Genomic DNA, 21,330 nt, shown 5'->3' on the forward strand with positions numbered 1-21,330 from the left:
GGATTCTGAGGAGAAAAAAGCTGCCTCACGTGCACTTTATAACAAAGAACCAGAAAAAAAGAAGGCTGCCTCACGTGCTGACTCAAAAGCACGGTATAACAGGGATCCCAAGGGGAAAAAAGCTGCCTCATGCACAAACTATTATAAATATAAATATCAAAAACTGCCAAATCTTTGCCAAAGCGCCAAAGAATGAACCAAGAAAAATTTAATAGTGAAGGTATGAACATTTTAGAACTTTATAATACTCTAACTGTTTTATCAGAGAGGCGGTAGCACTCTCTATGTAATATAGAACCGATGGAGGACCAAGAGGCAACTCCTAAGGCCCAAAACCCAAAGACCTAAAACCCAGCAGGAAGCAACCTGCTACTAATGGAGGCGGCAATGAGCCGCCTCCTAAAAAAGACAATACTATCATGAATGTAAGTTTAAAAATAAGACAGTAAGTAAAAATACTAATTAACATAATAAAAAAGCATTGGAAATGCAAAAGGATATAGGGATGGTATGCCAAAAAGTATACAAACAAGATAGCTATGAATGGCTAGGCACATGGAAATAGAATTGCATCCAAAGTATAGCCCTATAGCTTTTTACAACCGTAATGGTGGCACGGAATGAAGATTGGAGAAAAGCTATAGGGCTATACTTTGGATGCAATTCTATTTCCATGTGCCTAGCTATTCATAGCTATCTTGTTTGTATACTTTTTGGCATACCATCCCTATATCCTTTTGCATTTCCAATGCTTTTTTATTCTTGTTTAAATTATAAATGCCAAAATGTATTCTTGAAATAGACGAATTATTTGTATAATAAAAATAGTTTTCTGTGATTTATTATAATTTAAAGTTTAATATACAGTGGCGCCAAAAGAAAGTCTGCATTTGTCATTTTTTTTCAAAAACCTCAAATTTAAGCTAAATTAAATGTGAGTGTTTAAACAACAACAAACCATTATATGTAAAAAAAAAATACTTTTATAAAATCAACAATAGGTTCGTCAATGTAGACTACAATGTATTCTGTATCAAGTCACTGCGGAGAGGCATATGATGTTTCCCCGGTGCACCGCGATGGGTCCCTAACTAGAGCAGGCAATCGATCGATTCGATTGAAAAATGGATGATTTCATTCATTTCGATGACAATAAAAATATGGGAGTGTGAAACATCCGTTGATCATCATTCAATCCCGCACAACGTCAGGTCTCCGTGCTAGTATTTCTTAAAAGTAAACATTGATTTTACGTTTTCCGAGTACATTTAAACTTTTTATTGATATAACTCGAGACAAGGCATGAAGCCACTAGATACAAGGAGCTAACAAGAACGAAATACGATTATCGCAAAGGCAGATCTCTTTGTTGTAAAAATTGCGAATATAGGTAGGAAGAAAAATAGTCAACAGAACGAGTGTTCTATAATCTTGATATTATTGGGAAAAAAAAGCGACTGGAATAAGAAGCTGTACGGAAATAAGAGATTTAAACAGCGAATTGCTGGAGACCACTAGATCAACGAGTCAAGTGAGCTGAAACAAAGGAAGAAAGGATTAGGTCAAACAATTGTGGAGAACACATACCATAATAGTGTTTATAAAAAAGACTATCTGTAACCTTGCCCGGGAGCCAACACGTTGTAACAGAGTATGTCGCAAGGAACATAGGACAATTAATAACTCGGCTCCATTTTTTAAGAACGCCATTTATTTCCTCATTCTCCCACCGCGCGTGTCTTCTCGTTATGGCTGTGACGTCACTCACTTCTCTAACGTGATCGTCTTCGGTAACATGCTTTTTCTTCTTTTTTTAGTCTTACTTTCTTATTCCTTACCATGACGTCATTTTGCTCACGGCTCAGCATTTGCATATAGCCACCATGCGCACACTGTTACAAAGCAATACTACGACTACTTGCTACAGATTACCGTTTTTTTATCGAGTTTTTTTTTTTTTAATAAAACGTAGTTTTGAGTAACAATAAGTCGTTTGAATCTCCAAACACTGCAGAAATCTATTTCACTCTAAATCATTTGGGTGGCTAAAATAGGATTTAACAAAAATAGCTGTAATCTATAATATAAATCTCCCCTGTCTATTTAAATGTATGTATGTATGTATGTATGTATGTATGTATGTATGTATGTATGCCTAACATTTCGACAGAGGCAACGGATTTTCACGAGATCGATATTGTTTTGAAGCTCGGCCCTTCGGGCGACAAACATCGAAAAATTGGCTAAAAAACATTGATTTCTTCGCCCCCCAACTAGGCAGTTTTGTAAAGGGAGAGGTGGGATTTTCCTACGCCATTTCTGCAAGTCATATTTTGTTTTCGGTTGACTACGCTAAATTTGAACGTTTTAAACTTCCTGTCACGTCATGAAGCATCGGTAAGACGTCCGCTTTTCTTTCACTTTCTTTTCCGCCTTCGCCTCACGGGTTCGAGTCTGCCTGCTGCCTGTCTACTAACACTTTTTTTTTTTTTTTTTTGCAAAACACACACCTCCGAACACCCAGGCAACACCAGGCACCCAGGCTAGTATTTTTATAGATTCCTAATAAATTCTCTAAAATCATAAAACATAATAATAAATAATACACCGAAATTCTAATGAATATTCTATATTTTTTATAGTGCAACAACAAAATCTTAATGAATTTTCTAATAATCTATTAAAATATTATTTATCTTATCTAATTTCGAATCCTTTTAACACAGTGGACGTATTTCAACTATTGCATTTTTGATATGATAAATACTGCATACCTTCCGTGTCGTTTTTCCTGTGATTCTTTTTCAAGAAGTGCTTCATCTTCGGCTGCACTCAAATATTTCAAAAATATGTTTCGAACTTCACCAAATCTGTAAAAATCATAATGAAAACATCATAAATCAGAATTAAATGACATTTAACCGAATCGATTCTGTTGTTTGTGGAATTTTATCTCGATTCTTTCTTGCAAAAGAGACCGTGTGAAAATTGCCAAAATCTATAAGAGAAATTAAGTAGAATCGAACTTGACATTTCCTAACCATGATTTATTTTTTAAATTGTCATTATTCCATGGAACGCATTAAGCCTGCTCTCGGCCTGTCGAGCAGGCAAGATATCCAAGGAAACTTTTTGGTGTCTCGAATATAGACTTTTTCAATCTAGTGATTGAAAAGTCTTTCATGGACATTTATATTAAAATATACTATTTAAAACTTAAGCGTGACAGACCGATGACAGATATAATATTTAAAACTTAAGCATGACAGACCGAGGAAAATACGATTTGAAACTTAAGCGTAACAGATTTGCAGATATACTATTGAAAACTTAAGCATGACAAACCAAGGAAAATACTATTTAAAACTTAATAGTATATATTTCTCATAGTCTGTCTGTCCGTTTCATATTTTCTCGGCAGCTACTGGATTGATCTGATTGACATTATGTTTAGACATTTGTTATGATAATGTACAGCGAACTAAGTATTGTGGGATCTGTTTAATGTACAGTAACGAATGAATAGGTGTTTATAAGGAGTAGTATTTAATACAAAAAAATGAACACAAATGTAACTATACTCAACCACCTATTCTCCATAAAGCGTTCATTCTAAATCAGCGGACTATACCTTTTGCTTGTTTCAGATGTGCTAAAAAATCTAGTATGTTCATATTTTATCAAATGTTTAATTGTATACTGTGAGAATAATGATCGTGTAATTAAAGTTTTTGAAACTGTGTAGTGAGCCACAAATCTGAAGAAATAAATGGATGAAAGGTTTCTATGGAGAATAATAATAATATAAAATGATATAGTAACAGGTTTACAACTTAAATGATTAATGTGACTGAGATGAGATTGATTGTCCGTCGCTAAGCCGATTTCGGTTGCATCCTCCATTTTGAATTTACCACTCGGTTATAATTCTCTGATCTATGCAGATGTAGATGATCCTATCACAATCTCTATCATCAAGGGCAGATAAATCATGTTTCAAAATGCCTCTTGGCAAGGAAGATAACTTTAGTGTAGAAAGTCATTCCCTTTAAACAAATACCGACGCTTCTATATTATACAAACGAAAAAGTATCAAATGTCAAGTAAAACAAACATTACCTACGTAATTATCATGTCGCAAATAGTAACATATTAAAAAAAATACGGAAAACGATAAGGTAGAAAATAATTATTTGTATGTCTTCATTATATATATATATCAGGGGTATTGTTTTTGTATTCCTACAGTCCAAATGAAAATAATCCTGCGTAAAACTTGCTTTAGATACTTCAGTTCCATTAAGGGAATTTCTTACATTGAATTAAATTCTTTTGAAATTTTCCATATTACATCGTGTTGCATTTTTTCTTTAATAAATTTCTGATAATTATTGCCGATCGAAAGATTCGAACTATGCTGCAAAAGCACTTTTAAGTGTGTGGCATAAGGCCGCAGTTCAATTAAAATTTGAAAAAGAATTTAAATCTTATATTAAGTCAAATGAAACAATGAATATTGTCATTCGAATATATTTATATATGTATATGTGTGTGTACGCCCCCTCCTTCAGTAGAGCACTGTCGTAAATGATTTTGTCTGTTGCTTAATTCGTGTAATTCGAAGCATTATGTTTATAAATAAATAAACAAATTGAGCACTTTCAGAGTAGTGGTCAAATGTTTATACAAAAAACATTTCAGGTAATCGCTTGCGGGTACCAACACATTAGCCAAAAGGTAAAATGTCGACTATCAACCAGATGATTGTAGATGGGTGCTAGTTTACTCGCATTGAACAGCTGTGATACAACGAAACAGTCTGTCTTTGGATTACTGTATATATACCTCGGTGTCTCCGTTTAGTCTCGAAAGGCAAATGATACCCCCCTGTAGGGGCAGCTGCGCGTGTAATTGTGAGGCAAGGGTTGCGCAAACCTAACCATACATGTCCTGAATCGGCACTATTTTGATCCAGTGGCAAGGAGAAGTCCAGAACGACTGGAAACAATGCCGAAATATGCGGAGAACACATACATCACTTGGAAGTCCCAAGTGATCATCCATTTAATACTGACCAGGTTCAGCGTTGCTTAACTTCGATGATCCAACGGGAACCGGTGTGTTAACGTGATTATGCCGTATATGCCGTATATATACGCATACACACATACACACATACATATATATACATATATAAATAAGCTGCGCAATTAGGTTCAAATTTCATTACTTGGATAAATCCTCATGCTGGTTTTTCTACTAAACTCTACTCAAGTATTGAGTACTGTTGAAGTAAATAGTGAAAATATACATACGTAATATATTCTACGATCTTACACACTTCATCATAGGTTACGGAAAAAGTCTGCTTCGCTAGTGTTCGTAGCATTATTTATTGATTTTATAAACTTTTCAGTTTCCAAAGTTGTCTTTATTTTTCTCTTCACTAACTGAACCGTTATTTATATGAAAACAAGCAAAGCACTTTTTCGACGTTTTTGATGGAGCATGTGTCTAATGCCAAAAGAGTAGCTGATAAGATTTTAATGCATATATGTGCCGATCCCATTCTTATGACTTGACAGTACATGTGAAGTTTTAATCCTTGAACATCTTACCCTTTGTGACAGAAATCAGTGATTTTCATTCTGCACATATCGGCACTGAATTCGACTAACTGGATTTCATCAAAGCGTGATATCAGCAGCAGTTTGTAACATAGTATAAAACGGCTTTTCACTCTATCATAAGAATCCACGCTCGACTCCGAGGTTGCCATCAGATCATCTAGTAGCTGATCTTTTCCTTCAAATCCCTGCTAGTCGAAACGATATTTAAATTCAGCAGCAACAAAATGTTCATGATGTTTTAGCTATTGAGACGTTTTATTACATTGGTAGCTGAATGAGTTAAAAGTCGACATAACTAACAGAAATAATTTTGTAGTTTATACGAATTTGTAAGCCAAGTAAAAGTGTAAAAAGGAAGAAAGTTGTGTCCCTCTTAAAAGCAACCACGTCAGTGAATGTTGTTACGTATCGACTCTTGATTGGATAAAAGTTATAAATTCAATCAATTACAAAATAATTGATAGCCTATTCCAAATTTTACGCGTAATATAAAAACCCAAATACAAAATTTTCCTTCCTCTTTTTCTTTGTTTTTTTTTTCGTCCAGATCCGGTACACGTTTGTACGTCACAATACAATCTTATCCTTTACAGGCCGAAAGTCACTCAGCATATACACACTGCAACCAGAACTATCTTATACAAAAATCCATACGCATGCTCTTTAGCTAACAAAATGAGCACACTAGTACACACGTGATTTATCATTTTAATTCCATTTACACACATTGACATACGTAAACGCATACGACGCCAGTCGAAATGAACACGTGTACTCAATCTCACCTCACAGAAAAATTACAGACACTCTAGACTATCATACTTAATCCTTCATTTTTATTGTCTTAACGAGTTATTAATTAATTCATTTTTTAAGGATAGACATTGTAATAATTGTCTTAACGAGTTGTTAGTTAATTAATTAATTTTGTATGGATAGACATTGTAATTCCTTTGCTATTGTCCTTCCGTCTACATTTCTATCTTCGATAAATTTATTTTTTGACGACTATTTAACATTGCCAGTAGAATCGAAGGTTAATTGAAACTTTCTAAAAATATTCAAGATTACCGCTTATAAATAAATTATATTAGTTCGTTTTTACTTTGCGTCATTTAGTGAAAATACTTTTTATACTTACTCGCGTGTGCAGACAAATGGGTAGCTTGGGTCAATGCTTAATTTAATTAAAACGGATAAGAATCCGACAAAACAAACATCTTGGCAGGCTAAGCTACTCTGGTGATATTTTGGGTACTATAAAATTTGAAACCTCAATAAAAAAAGTGAAAAACCTGAGATACGTCTATTAAATACACGCGTTTAGAGATCGTAAAAACTATTTTAAATATAAGTGTGACATTACGGACAGACACTGAAGTGTGACCGACGGATGAACATTTAAGCGTGATTTATGAACGGACATTCAAGCGAGGGAGGGACATCTAAATGTGACTCTCCGATGAACATTTATACGACGCGTAGCTCACTGATGGGCATTTGAGTGTGACCAACGGTCAGACATTTGAGTGTGATCCGCGGATGAATAGTTAAGCGTGATCCACAGATTGACATTGAAACGTGAAGGTCGGACATTTAAACGTGATACTCGAACGGACAATTAATTGTGAAAAGATAGGCATTTAAGTGTGATCCACATACGATATTCAAATCTCACATAACGGACGGAAATAGGTTTTATGAATATAAAGTGCATGAAAGACCGACGAAAATACTATTTAAAACTCAAGTGTGAGAGACCGACGACAAATATTATTTGAAACTTGAGCGTGACAGTTCTGCAGATATGCTATTTAAAACTTAAGCGTAACAGACCGACAAAAATACTACTTCAACTTAAGCATGACAGACCGACGAAAACACTATTTAAAACTTAAGCGTAAAAACTGGTGTATTATTAAAGGTTGATATACTTAAAAATACATTATTGCAAACTTAAGCATGACAAGCATAAGTCTTCAATTTAATAATGACTATAATGTTTCAAACTGGCATGCGATGAACCGACAGACTAAGCCTCTAATGCAGAAACATGAACGCATCTAAAAATAAAAGATTAACACAATAAAAAGAAAAAACTACTGTTACAAGCGTCCGGTCTTTAGAGACATGAACAGAAATAACCACATCATAAGCTATTTACGGACAAGAGTATAAAATATGTTTTCTTTTTCTCCTTGTTTGCAAAAGCGGTGAATCAATAGATATTTATTAACTTTAACGAAGGCCAGCTTAAGGCCAACTAAACGGGTATACGAGTAAAACAATTGGATGGTTCCAACGAAAATCTATTTGACATTGAAACATGCGACAAAGGTCACGCGGAGGTCATCTGAATAAGGAAACATAATTTCCTGAGTCAACAGCGGCTATAAGCAATCCTAAAGTACACGAAATATAAAAAGTTAAGATCTACGAAAAAATGAAAAATGCTAGAGGCCGTCGGCGCATAAAAAGATGCTATCTCTTCCTTAAAAGAATTGAGTTGATCATCAGTATCGCACAACATTAGGTACGTGCAAAATGAATGCCGATGCTCAAAATGTATAAACATTTTGACCTCTTCTTTTAAAAATTCACCAAAAATCAGGGAATTAACCAATTTTAATAAAATGTTCAGTATTTATCAAATGATGATCGCGCAATATAATTAACTAATTATTTTTATTTAAATCTTAGTGGAAATGCATTATTTTGTTTAAACAAAAAATACCTTTATAAAGATATGGTTTTCAGCAGTAAATAAAAAACGCAAGAATTTGCATTTGTTTTTTTTTTATATAAATAAAGCATCGTAATTTGTAACATTAAAAAATTTAATAATAATTTTTACAGAACATTACGAAAAAGCCCTAACATCCGTATTAAGTAATTCGATATAACTCTAGGAAAAATGAGTTTCTCGAACTACCGATATTACCATTGAATTAAACATTGTTTATTTAATATTTTCTCACAAAAAAATTATAATAGCAAAAATATTTCTACATTTTTTATTACAGATTTCGCATGAGTTTTATATGCAAGATTTAATAATTGCCTTGCTCGCATGTGAAACTTTCGGCGTAACATAATTTTATATAATCTCGAACAATAATTTTTTAAAAAATAATTTAAAAACAGGATCATAAAAAATAATTAAATTAAAAAATGATAAAAATTGATACAAACGTTCAGAATAGAAAAGTATGGATGCACGTCTGGTGAAAAAAAAAAGAAATCTGCCACCCCTTCCTCCTTTTACTATCATGACTTCATTTTGAAACAGCGTTTCGATTTGCTGAAATTTCGAGCCTCCTTATAATCGTGTTTACAAACTTTTATCGGTTCCGTTTTGGCGAACGGCATAATTAATTGCTTTTTGAGGGCTAATTAAGCTGCATTTTGTATAAACAAGGTGTGTTTCTTAGGATTTTACTAATTATTTTTGAAATAGACAGAGAAAACGAATATTTATTTTGTAAAGGATTTTTACAATTAATTTATTTAACTTCAAAATTTATCTGAATTGGTTAGCTCGCCGTGAAAATACTTTCATAACTTTTTTTTCACGTGTACAAATATTTTTTTCCTTTAGAAAATTAATTTTAGTCTCTAATCTTTCAAATGCAATCAAAATGTAGTCGGAAACCTACAAAAAAATTATGATAAATCGGCTTTCAAAACTAGGTCCCTCTATTTTTGTCCACCCATTTTTGCCCGTACCTACATAACATATAAATAAATGAATTTACATATTTATTTATTCATATATCATGTATATACGATATTCTATAATCTACTGTCATTACCAGTTCACCTGAAGCTGCGGTTTGGAATATCGCTAATTTTAGCTACACTAGTGATTCACACAAAGACGAAAACTCAGGGAGCAAACATTATATATATATATATATATATATATATATATATATATATATATATATATATATATATATATATATATATATCGCAACCATGAAGGGAAGACTTAAATTCATGGTTTTAAACGTGTAAAATAAAGTCAGGGGGTAAAGAAAAGAGTAGAAAAATATGGAGGGGGAGTCAGCTGACCAGTTTCGCGCTCGTTTTATCAAAGCTGTATCGTGGTATTTGTTTTGGAAATATATATATATATATATTTTTTTTTTTTTTTTTTACACAATGATCACCACTTATCAAGGCCCGGAAGCCACTCAGGGATAAGGGTTATTGCAAGTACATCACGTTAGTGAGGAGATTTTATGAAGTGTTTAATTAGGGGGGCGGTTCATTAGGAATTTGTTAACATTAGACTTGAAGACATCCAAGTTGTAGTCCGGAGGGAAGCAGGCAGATGGAACAGAGTTCCACAGGCGTGCAGTTCTAAGAAAGAAGCTTTGCTCATGAAATCCGCGTTTTGATTTAGGCACAGATATAGAGTGGGGGAAATTTTTCGCAGTGGATTCAGCTAGACGGGTGATTTTCGTGAAAGTTTGGCGAGGGGGGACCAGGGATTGGAGTTCAGACGAGCACCTGCCATGAAAATAACGATAAAACAAGGATAGGCTCGCAACGTCTCTTCTGTGGGAGAGGGGTTGCAGGGTAGAGAAAAGGGCATCCCCCACTAAACCACGAAGTCTATTTTGTACTCTGTCAAGGCATGATAGGCTGTTTTTGGCAGCTCCTGCCCAGATATGGCAACAGTATTCCATCCTTGGCCGTACTTGGCTTTTATATAGATAGAGAATTGAATCAGTAGTGAGATATCTTCTGGAGCGGTAGAAGGATCCCACCATCTTTCCTGCGACCTTGGCAACAGACTTGATGTACGTGTTCCATTTCAGATCAGGAGTAAAGGTCAAACCCAGAAGCTTGTCAAAACACGGGGCCTCACCCAGACGAGAGCCATCCATCACAATTGATGCCAGCTGGGGATCAGAGCGTTGATATATATATATATATATATATATATATATATATATATATATATATATATATATATATATATGATAAAAACGTTTAGTGCGGGCTTTTTCAAGAGTAAAAATGTAAAATGCTTACTGATGAGAAGATGTATTAAGAATATATATAAAGGGAGGCGGAAGGGATAATAGATTAAACATATTTACATGCGTATATACAATATGTGCTAAAAAAATAAATTGGTGTCTAAATTATTTTAATGGATAATTATTTTACATCAGTGCGGACAAATATTAAAAAATATTTTTTTTTTTTGCTTGACTACATTGGGGGAGTGGGAGATAAGGGCGGATTCCACCAAACGACATGTAGATGTATTGTGTATTGTCCTAAAAGAATTGTTACATTTTAAAAATCAAAATAATGGTCAAAATGGTGGGAAAAATGTCTAAAGGATTTTGTCTATTCTAAAACATCAGAAATCTAATTTCAAGATCAAAACTGGCATATACTCCATACCCTGCGTGACTATGGACAGATATACTTTGCCGAAACACAACGCAGTCTCAACAATAGAATATACGAACATAAAAAGGACATACAAATAAACAACACATTATGGTGCATGACCATGTTGATTTCTAAAATGAAACAATTCTAAAAAAAATAAATCTCCCATTCTCACAATATAATCAAACAAAGGAAAGGCTTTTTGAATATTTCTCTGCACAATAATTTAGACGTTGGTTAATTATTTTCTTTTTTAGCACATATTGTATATACACATGTAAATATGTATAATATACTGTCCCCTCCGCCTCCCTTTATATATATATTCTTAATTAATCTTCTTCTTAATAAGCATTTTATATTTTTTTTCTCTTCAAAAAGACCGCACTAACCCGGCGAAATGTCCTCGAGTTTTTAGATTTTTCCACCTCTAATTTATCTTATAGTTGAATTTTTATCCTATTTTAATTATATATATATATACATCTATATATATATATATATATATATATATATATATATATATATATATATATATATATATATATAACAATGAAAAATGCGAGCATGAAAAGTAATATGGTTAAGCTTAAACATGAAAAAGTAAAGGATTAGTTGTTAAAAGTGGAAAAGAGAAGTAAAGATATTCTAGTAAAAAATATCATAAATTTACAACTTAAAATATTGCAGCATTAAGAATTGATTATATGATGTTATAAATTGAATTTAAAAAAGTCTTAATGCTGTAATATTTTAATTTATAAATTTATTATATTTTTTACTAGAATATCTTGTCTATTTTTCCAGTCTTCCAATAAATTCACTTGTTCTTTGTTTAATTTTAGTCTTATTTTTTTTGCCTCCATAAACACCTATGTAATAACAATGTACGGCACTCCTCTGCTTTCAATAAGATTCTCTCAATTATCTCCTTTTCATGCTTTTATTAGTGAATTAGTAGCAACAGCAGTCGCTGAAGCGACGTGGTTGCTATGGAAACCATTCTTAAACAACGTCACTCACCTACTTATATTTTTTTACGATTTTGAACACCAAAAATTCATCATAACTTTTATTTTACTGAACGAAAAGTGAAAAAAAAAGTTTTTTTTTCACAATATAGCTGAGAAGGTGATCTATAAACGAATAATTGTTTGAAATTTGGTCGAAAAATGAGTGAGCGACGAAGCTTTAAAGACGTTCTAAATGACTAAATCTGCCACTTAACAATATATTCAGACACTACCGTGTTTGAATTATATATATATATATATATATATATATATATATATATATATATATATATATATATATATATATATATATAGTTATAAAATATATATGGCGATTAAGGTAATTATCATCTCTAAATTTTCGCAGCAACTGTAGGATAACTTTAAGGTATTTTTATTGAAGATTTTGTGTAAGGGGTTGGTTGCGGGAAAGTGTTTTTCAATAAGATCTAGAAATTTCTTGCCAAGTTTTGTTTTTAACATTTGATTGCATGGGGCCGTATACCAAATTATAGTTCTATTTTTAATTTTATTATAGTTATTGGTGGTTTATTGCTTATATATATATATATATATATATATATATATATATATATATATATATACATACATATATATATACATATATATACATATATATATACATATATATATATGCATATATATATATATATATATATATATATATATATTAAATCGTCTTCTAATATCGCCTTTTCAAATCATAATAATCACTTCTGTCCAAGTCTGACGAAGTTACTGGATCGCTAATACGATTCAGTAGCGGAAACATGTGTAACTAAACAGATAAAACGGTAATAAAATAAAAAAATGTATATGTGTGTGAGAGCGAGAGAGAGAGAGAGAGAGAGAGAGAGAGAGAGAGAGAGAAATAGAAAGTGTATAACAGTGAAGATGGGGAAAATAGTTGATATTATCCAAACTATACGAATTATCGATCCTCATCTCCCAAAACTTCAGAAACGTAATTTATTGTTTGCTTTTTTCGATGTTAACCGTAAATTTATTTATTTTTTTATTTTTTTTTTTTTTTTACGCGTTGGTTTGTCTTCATAAAAGCATCAGTTGTTTAGTTTGTTTTTACATTTTTGTTATTAGGGGGGGAGAAGGTACCCAGTATTTGTGTATTTTAAAAGTAATTAACCTAATTAAAACGTAGTTTTCCCTCGTGCACTGATTAAATTAAAGCCATGTTATATTCGGTTTTCTCACACATTAAACTTCTAATTAATTTAGCAAACGACGAAGATGTGCCAGCGTCGTCAAAGTTACGCACGAAAAACATTATTCAATGCAAGATAGTACGATAAGCCATTTGTTGGCTATTGCTAACAAAGCGAATTATAATAGCAACGTTACCCGTTGGGTCAGTAGTTTTTGTACCAATCTATCTACTATTATATAAAAGGAACTTTGTGTGTGCGAGTTCGTTCACTATAAACTCAAAAACGGCTGGGCTGATTTTTATTAAATTTCACACAAATGTATCTATATAGGCTTTGTATCGGAATGTCTTCGATAAGTATCGATAATCAATAATCGAAATAATCCAATGAAAGAAGGAACAGGCGAGTTTGACAAAAGTTAATAGCTTACACAGCCTAACATCAAAAGTGCATTTGAGAAGTTTTATTCCCACGCAAGCTGGAAGGCCCGACATATAAAATCAACAGTGTGTTCTTTAATGTGACAGGGACGCGTTTAGAATAAATGTTTCTGCTTAACACACAATTGTACCAAAACACTTGATTTTAAACTTATTTTCAAATCATTATCACCGCACAAACAGTAATGCTAGACATATAAAATCAACAGTAGGTTCTTTGGTATGACAGGGGCACGTTTAGAACGATTGTATCCGTTTAGACCTCAATTGAACCATGATATTTGACTTCTGCATTTTAAACTTTAATTCAAGTCGTTGTATGTAAAAATAATTTCATAAAATCAACAATAGGTTCTCTGCAGTGCAATGTAGAATACAATGTCTTACGTACTACGTCACTGTGGAGATGTATGTGTAGCGTTCTTCCGATGTATCGCGATGAGTCCCAGACTAGAGCAGGCAATGAATCGATTTGATTGAACAATGGGTGATTTCATCGATTTTGATGACAATAAAAATATGGGTGTGTGAAACATTCGTTGATCATCATTCAATCCCGAGCAACGTCGGGTCTCTCTGCTAGTTTAATTTCACATGAAGGTACTTTATGTGCTTGGCAGTGTTCTTAGATACGTTTTTATCGGAATCTCTTTGATAAGTATCGATAATCGATAATCAAAATAATCCGATGAAAGAACAGATGGTTTTGACCAAAGTTAACACCTTACACAGTCTAAAATCAGAAGTATGTTTGAGAAGTTTTATTACCACACAAAACGAATGGCCCAACATATAAAATAAACAGTCGTTTTTTTGTTTTGTTTTTGTTTTTTGTATGACAGAGGCGGGTTTGAAATGAATGTTTCTGTTTAGAGCAAAATTGCACTATGAAACTTGACTTTTTCATTTTAAAATTTTATTCAAGCCATTTTATATAAAACAAATGTTATAAAAACAAGATTAAATCCAGAACATCAACTTCCAACGTAAACCTCCACACCATATCTCCTTCACCAATATCAGGGGTCTACGTTCTAACCTTCCAGAGGTTGAAACCCAATTACAAGAGACCAAACCAGAGCTATTATTCCTAAGCGACTAATTCTATGGATTACGTTTGTAATTAAAGCATATTCTAACTTCACATCCAAATCTGACCTCAAGATCACCCTTGGTCGGGAATATGTGCTTACATTAAAGATAGCTTTCCATGTGATAAGGATATCTCCAGAGAAGAGCTTAAATTACCCTATATGTTTTTCCGGCTTGCACTTGCTCTCACACCACTGCGTTTATATTTGTCGTCTATCGCCCCAACAGCAGTAGAGTTACTATTTGTAAGAGCATATCTCATAAAATTGACCATATCCTGTCTACTCATCCTTCAGCTAACATTCACATCTGTGGAGACTTCAATGTTTACAATGTGGAATGGTTAGCCCACTCAAACAAGACAGATGATGGGGAGGGGGGTTTCTGTCATGATTTCTCTATTGCTTATGACCTAACTCAGATTGTTCACGAACCAACCCATGTGCCCGACACTGACGGTCAGTATGCAAGATCTTTTTCTCACAACCTTCCCTGAGCTATGTCTATCCGTTCTATCTCCACTGGGATCTTCAGACCACTCGGTTGTGTCAGTTAAGATAAAAACGAAATGTAATAAATCCTCAGACTACCTCTTCATCGTACAGTACATCGATACTCTATAGCTGTCTGGAATAGCTTTCGTACAATTATAATAGATTTACCTTTGCATTACATGCTTCAAAAGAATGCGTCCTCTATAGCATCAAACCTGACGGAATGGTTATTTGTAGGTATAGAGCTCTTCATAACCTTCAAATAATTCCAGCAAAACCATAACAGCCAGCCGTGGTCCTCTCTAGAATATGCTGCTGCCATTGCGCGGAGAAATCACTTTTTCCATTGCTTCCAACATAATACATGTATTGAAACTAAAGCCACTTTCAGAACTGCCATCAACCACTGTGGAAGAGTAATAAAGAACGTGAGAGAGTTGTATGCTCAGTCCGTTAAATCTAAAGTAGCTGAGCAGCGGCTTGGTGCCCACCAATTTTGGCAAATAGTAAACAGGGTCCTGAACATCGCTCTATCCCAACTATCATCAAAGAACTTTAGATAATCTCGTCATCATCAAAGAAATCCAAACTATTTGCCAAAAACTTTGCAGCTAATCATACCCTCCCCGTATTACCTCATGTATCTGAAAACACACTATGCGACATACAAATACCTGTGCATGATATTGCCAAGCTAATCAAAAACCTTGATTCCAGTAAAGCAATTGGCCCTGACGGAATTCCTATTATAGTGTTAAGAAAGCTTCAACCAGATCTAGCTCACATACTTACAAAGCGGTTTAAGCGTTGTCCTAAGGAGAATCTTTCGAACGCCCTAGAAAACCTCGTCAGTATGCTCCCGTATTTAAGGTGATCCCTAATCTTCCTCTCAATACAGGCCAATAAGTCTCCTGTGCGTTATAAGTAAGTTTCTGGAATCTGTATTAAATAGGGAAGTAGTCAACCACCTCAGCAAAAATAACCTCTTTAGTAACATGCAATATGGTTTCCGTTCTGCTAGATCTACTGGAGATGTGTTAATAGTTATATCTCATAGGACGAGCGAATCTCTCGATGGAGGCTTCATTTCTAAGATAATTGCTCTTGACATGTCAAAAGCCTTTAATAGGGTATGGCATAAAGGTGTACTCAATAAGATCTCCAGCTACGGTATAGTTGAAAATGTGTTTTCAATTATTAAATAATTTCTCTCTGATAAGTTCATAAGAGTAGTGGTTGATGGTCAGAAATCAGAAGCTCTCAGTATTAATGCTGGGGTACCTCGGGGGTCCATCCTGGGCCCAACTCTCTTCCTGATGTAAATCAATACTCTCCTGAATCACATCCTAAGATCATTTGTAAATATTTATGCTTATGACACTACCATCTATGATAATACTTCAAAGGCTGTAAATTACCAACTTCTCTATGATTCTCTCCTCTATGATCTTGAACACGTTGTACAATGGGAAAAGAGGTGGCTGGTTATTTTTAATGCATCTAAAATCAAGCTTCTACTTTTACATCATCAACGCTCTAATTTCCGCCTGGCATCAATTGAAATAAATTTTCTTCTTGAGGAGGCTCCATGTTTTGACAAGCCTCTGGGTCTGACCTTTACTCCTGATCTGAAACGGAACAGGTACATCAGATCCGTTGCCAAGGTTGCTGGAAAAAATGGTGGGATCATTCTACCGCTCCAGAAGATATCTCATTGCTGATGCAATTCTCTACGTGCATAAGAGCAAAGTACGTCCAAGGATGGAGTATTGTTGCCACATTTGGGCAGGAACTGCTAGAAAATCTTATCCTGCCTTGACAGAGTTCAAAATAGACTTCGCAGCCTAATGGGGGGTCTCTGTTTCTTCTATACAACCTCTTTCCCACAGAAAAGACGTTGCGAGCCTGTCTCTGCCGTTATTTTCATGGCAAGTGCTCGTCTGAGCTCCAATCTATGGTTCCCCCTCACCAAATTTTCACGAAAAACACTCGTCTATCTGAAACCACTATCAATAATCTCCTCCACTCTTTATCTGTGTCAAAACCTAAACGTAGATTCCAGGAACAAAGCTTCTTCTTAGGACTGCACGACTGTGAAACTTTCCTCTGTTGTTCTGCTTTTCAACTGACTACAATACGGTTGTCTTTAAGTCCAACCTAAACAAGTTCTTGATCAGCCGATCTCCTTAAGTATAATAATTTACCAAATTTCCACTACTAACGATTACTACGATATTGTCCCATTAACCACTGTACACTCATTAACCCTTATCCTTGAGTGACCTCTGGGCCTTGATAAGTGATGTCACGTTTATACAAAAAAAATTAATCCACAGTAGATTCTCTATTTTGCAATGTCGACTACAATGTATTGTGGACTAAGTCAGTGCGACGAAACCTGTGAAGCTTCATCTCGGTGCACCGCAATGAATCTCCAACTAGAGCAGGAAACCAATCGATTTGATTGAAAAAAAGCAATTTCACCATTACATCAACATATCATGTGTGTGTGTGTGTGTGTGTGTGTGTGTGTGTGTGTGTGTGTGTATGTGTGTGTGTGTGTGTGTGTGTGTGATGTTTAATATTTCCCCTTTACTTGTAATGAAATGTATTCTCATGTCCCGTTACCCAAACAAATCCCTGTACGGGCAAATCTTAGACACTAGAATAATGTCTAGTAGGCATTACACACACACACACAAACACACACACACACACATATATATATATATATATATATATATATATATATATATATATATATATATATATATATATAGTGTCATCGATAGACAGACTGCTTCGCTGTATCGCAGATTTTCTGTGCGGCTAGACGAGTGAGAAACAACTTACATCATTAAACCGCAAGTGAGAAACGTCTTACCTCGCCATATTACATTTCAAAATACGTTATATATATATATATATATATATATATATATATATATATATATATATATATATATATATATATATATACTAGTCGGAAACCCCGACGTTGCTCGGGATTGAATGATGATCAATGAATGTTTCATACTCCCATATCATCGAAATCGAGTAAATCCGCCATTTTTTAAATAAATCGATTCATTGTCTGTTCTATCTGTGGATCCGTCGTGGTGAATCGGAAGAAAGTTTTACAAGCTCACCCCGCACTGAATTAGTCCATGAGACATTGTAGTCTACATTTCACTGTAGAGAACGTACAGTTGATTTTATAGAATCATTTATATATATATACACATATATATATATATATATATATATATATATATATATATATAATGTTGACTATTTAGAGGGGACACCTCTAAATTTGTTAAATTGGGTTCGGTAGATACTCATGATTCTACTGTTTCTACCGAAACCAAGTTCCAAAAACAACTTGTCGAATGGGTCAAAAGTGGTGTTCTTCCCACTTTCATTTTTGATTTAATTCGTCCTATTGGAACTTTATAGTTCATAATCTATTAAAGATTCTTTTAGCTTTGCTAAATTTATACAAAATTATACTCATTCAGACAAATTTATGTGTTCCTTCGATATTTCCAGTCTTTTTACTTGCATCTCATTGTTAGAGACTATTAATATTTGTGCTGACGCTTTATATCGGAGTAAACTTCCGACTCCCCCAATACCAGACAATATTTTTGTAGCATTGATGAAATTCGCCACCATGTCGGTAGAATTCAGTTTCAACGATATTATGTACAGACAGACAGACGGTGTTGCCATGTGTTCCCCATTGGGACCAGCGTTGGCTAATATCTTTGTGGGTTTTCATGAAGAGGGTCTATTGTCTGGTTTATGCAAACCAAACATTTATTTTCGTTACGTTGACGACACTTTCTGCTTATTTGACAACGAGACGACTAGGGATGCTTTTTTGTGTCTATTAATAACGTTCATCCAGCCCTTAAGTTTACGGTAGACAAGGAAAGGAATTCTACTCTTTCGTTTTTGGATGTTTTTGTGTCCAAGACATCCTGGTCTTTTCTTACTTCTGTTTATCGTAACCCAACTTTTACGGGTCTTTATACGCGTTGGGACTCTTTTTGCCCTATAAAACAAAAATATAATTTGATCAAAACTTTAACACATAGGGCCTTGATGATTTGTTCTGAAGTTAATTTGGATGGCGAACTCAAATTTATCACTAAGACCCTTTGTAATAATGGTTACCCCTTGGATATTGTTGAAACTACTATCAATAAGAAAGTTTCTAATTTTCATAAACCAAAATAAATTATAGCTAATAGATGTCCTGTGTACCTACGTCTACCTTGGCTAGGTAACATCAGTGACCGATTTGCTAAGCAAATTTCTTTGTCTGTGCAACGGTGTTATTTTGCATCAAACCCACGTTTTTTTTTTTCAACTAGGCCAATGTTGCCGTCTATTCGCAAAGATGTTCTTCCCCTCCCCTCACCATACCAAGTGCGCACTATGTTGGGCGAACATCGCAAAGATTAGATTTTCGTTTGAAACGGCATGTGTCTTCAAAGATTTGTTATGCAAAATTTTCACGCTCGGATGTTCTGAGTAATACGTATGGTTCTATGATTTGCGACCATCTTATAAATAACCATGTGTGTGCCACGAATTTCAGTGCTGACATGTTTACGATCCTTAGAAAATCGCACTCTCCTTATCATTTGAAAATTTTAGAGACTCTTTTTATTAAGTCATTGAGACCTTCTCTTTGCAAGCAAAAAGAAAATCTTCTAGGACTTAATGTAATTTTTTCCCGTTTATTTCTGGGGGTTTTTTTCCTACCTCCGCCATATTCATGACTTCTTTTGTTTGTTTTAAATCGTATTTTCCTCGATTTAGCTTTGATAAGTGAGGAACGAAACCTGGTTAGCTAACCTTTATTTTCACTTTTATTTTTTTAATTCATTATGCTTTTTGGTCTGTATTTAGCCGTTATAAAATTCTGTACCCCCTGGAAAATTTTCAAATATATATATATATATATATATATATATATATATATATATATATATATATATATATATATATATATATATACAATGGCTTGGTTGAAAGTTTAAAATGAAAATTGAAGTACCATGGTGTAATTGTGATTTAAACAGAAACATTCGTTTTGAATATGCCCCTCTCGTATCAAAGAACTTACTGTTGCTTTTATATGTCGGGGCTTTCAGTCTGTGTAGTAAAACTTTCTTAAAAGCAATTGCGATGTTAGGCTGTGTAAAGTGTTAAAATCGCCTGCTATACTTTCATCGGCTTATTTCGATTATCGATATGCTTCGAAGACATTCTGATACCAAAAAATACACATAAAGTACCATTTGTGTGAAATTTCATGAAAATCGGACCTGCAGTTTTTGAGTACGTAGGACACGAACTCACACATACACAGACACGTGCAGACAAAGATTTTTTTTATATAATAGTAGGTCTCCGCACTGATGAGTTGTAAAACAGCGAAACAGTACTTTATATGGATGACTATAATGCTCCCCATCTTGGGTTGAGCATATTGGGAAGTGATATACAAATTAGCATTAGCATATGAAGCTTTTTGTAAACAAATTGAGCTTAGGTATTTAGACAATGTCAAAATATTGTTAATTCACTGCTAGCATAGCAGCAGTCGAATAGCTCCACAGTAGAAACTCCGACTATCATATGGGCAGTCAGGTGTCGATCCTGGTTGAGGTAGTTGATTGTCTAGCCGCACTGATGAGTTGTGAAACAGCGAAACAGTATTGTATGTGGATGACTATATATATATACATATATATATATATACATACATACATATGATGATTGCAACGTCTTGTCAGACGAGTACCACTCCCTCAGACACTTAAAGTCCATGAGCCCAAAAATGACTTCCATCGCCACAGGACCATTTTAATAGACATGCCTGAGGGAGTATCTATACACAGATGATGTTACAGAGTCTTAGTTTTGTACGACAGCTAAGTTTCTCTCTCTCGGTTCAAAATGTTGAGATCCAGCAACAAGCAAGAGCAAGATAGCCAGCAGAAAGTTAAACTGCAGACCAACTTAATGCGGGCACTGGTCTC

At 34.1% G+C, this 21,330-nt stretch overlaps 1 protein-coding gene across 1 annotated transcript in view; it reads right to left on the bottom strand.

The window, feature by feature from the left end:
* The window catches only part of LOC145258225 (uncharacterized), a 371,050-nt gene that overhangs the window by 85,173 nt on the left and 264,547 nt on the right, over positions 1-21,330 (bottom strand). Inside the window, exon 14 of the mRNA XM_080116177.1 lies at positions 2,775-2,870. Within this exon, the coding sequence (XP_079972303.1) occupies positions 2,775-2,870 (96 nt within the window). The remainder of the gene's footprint in view (positions 1-2,774; positions 2,871-21,330) is intronic.

The sequence above is a fragment of the Euprymna scolopes genome, chromosome 33 (assembly GCF_053919585.1).
Source record: "Euprymna scolopes isolate OS-2025 chromosome 33, ASM5391958v1, whole genome shotgun sequence".
Taxonomy (NCBI): Eukaryota; Metazoa; Mollusca; class Cephalopoda; order Sepiida; family Sepiolidae; genus Euprymna; species Euprymna scolopes.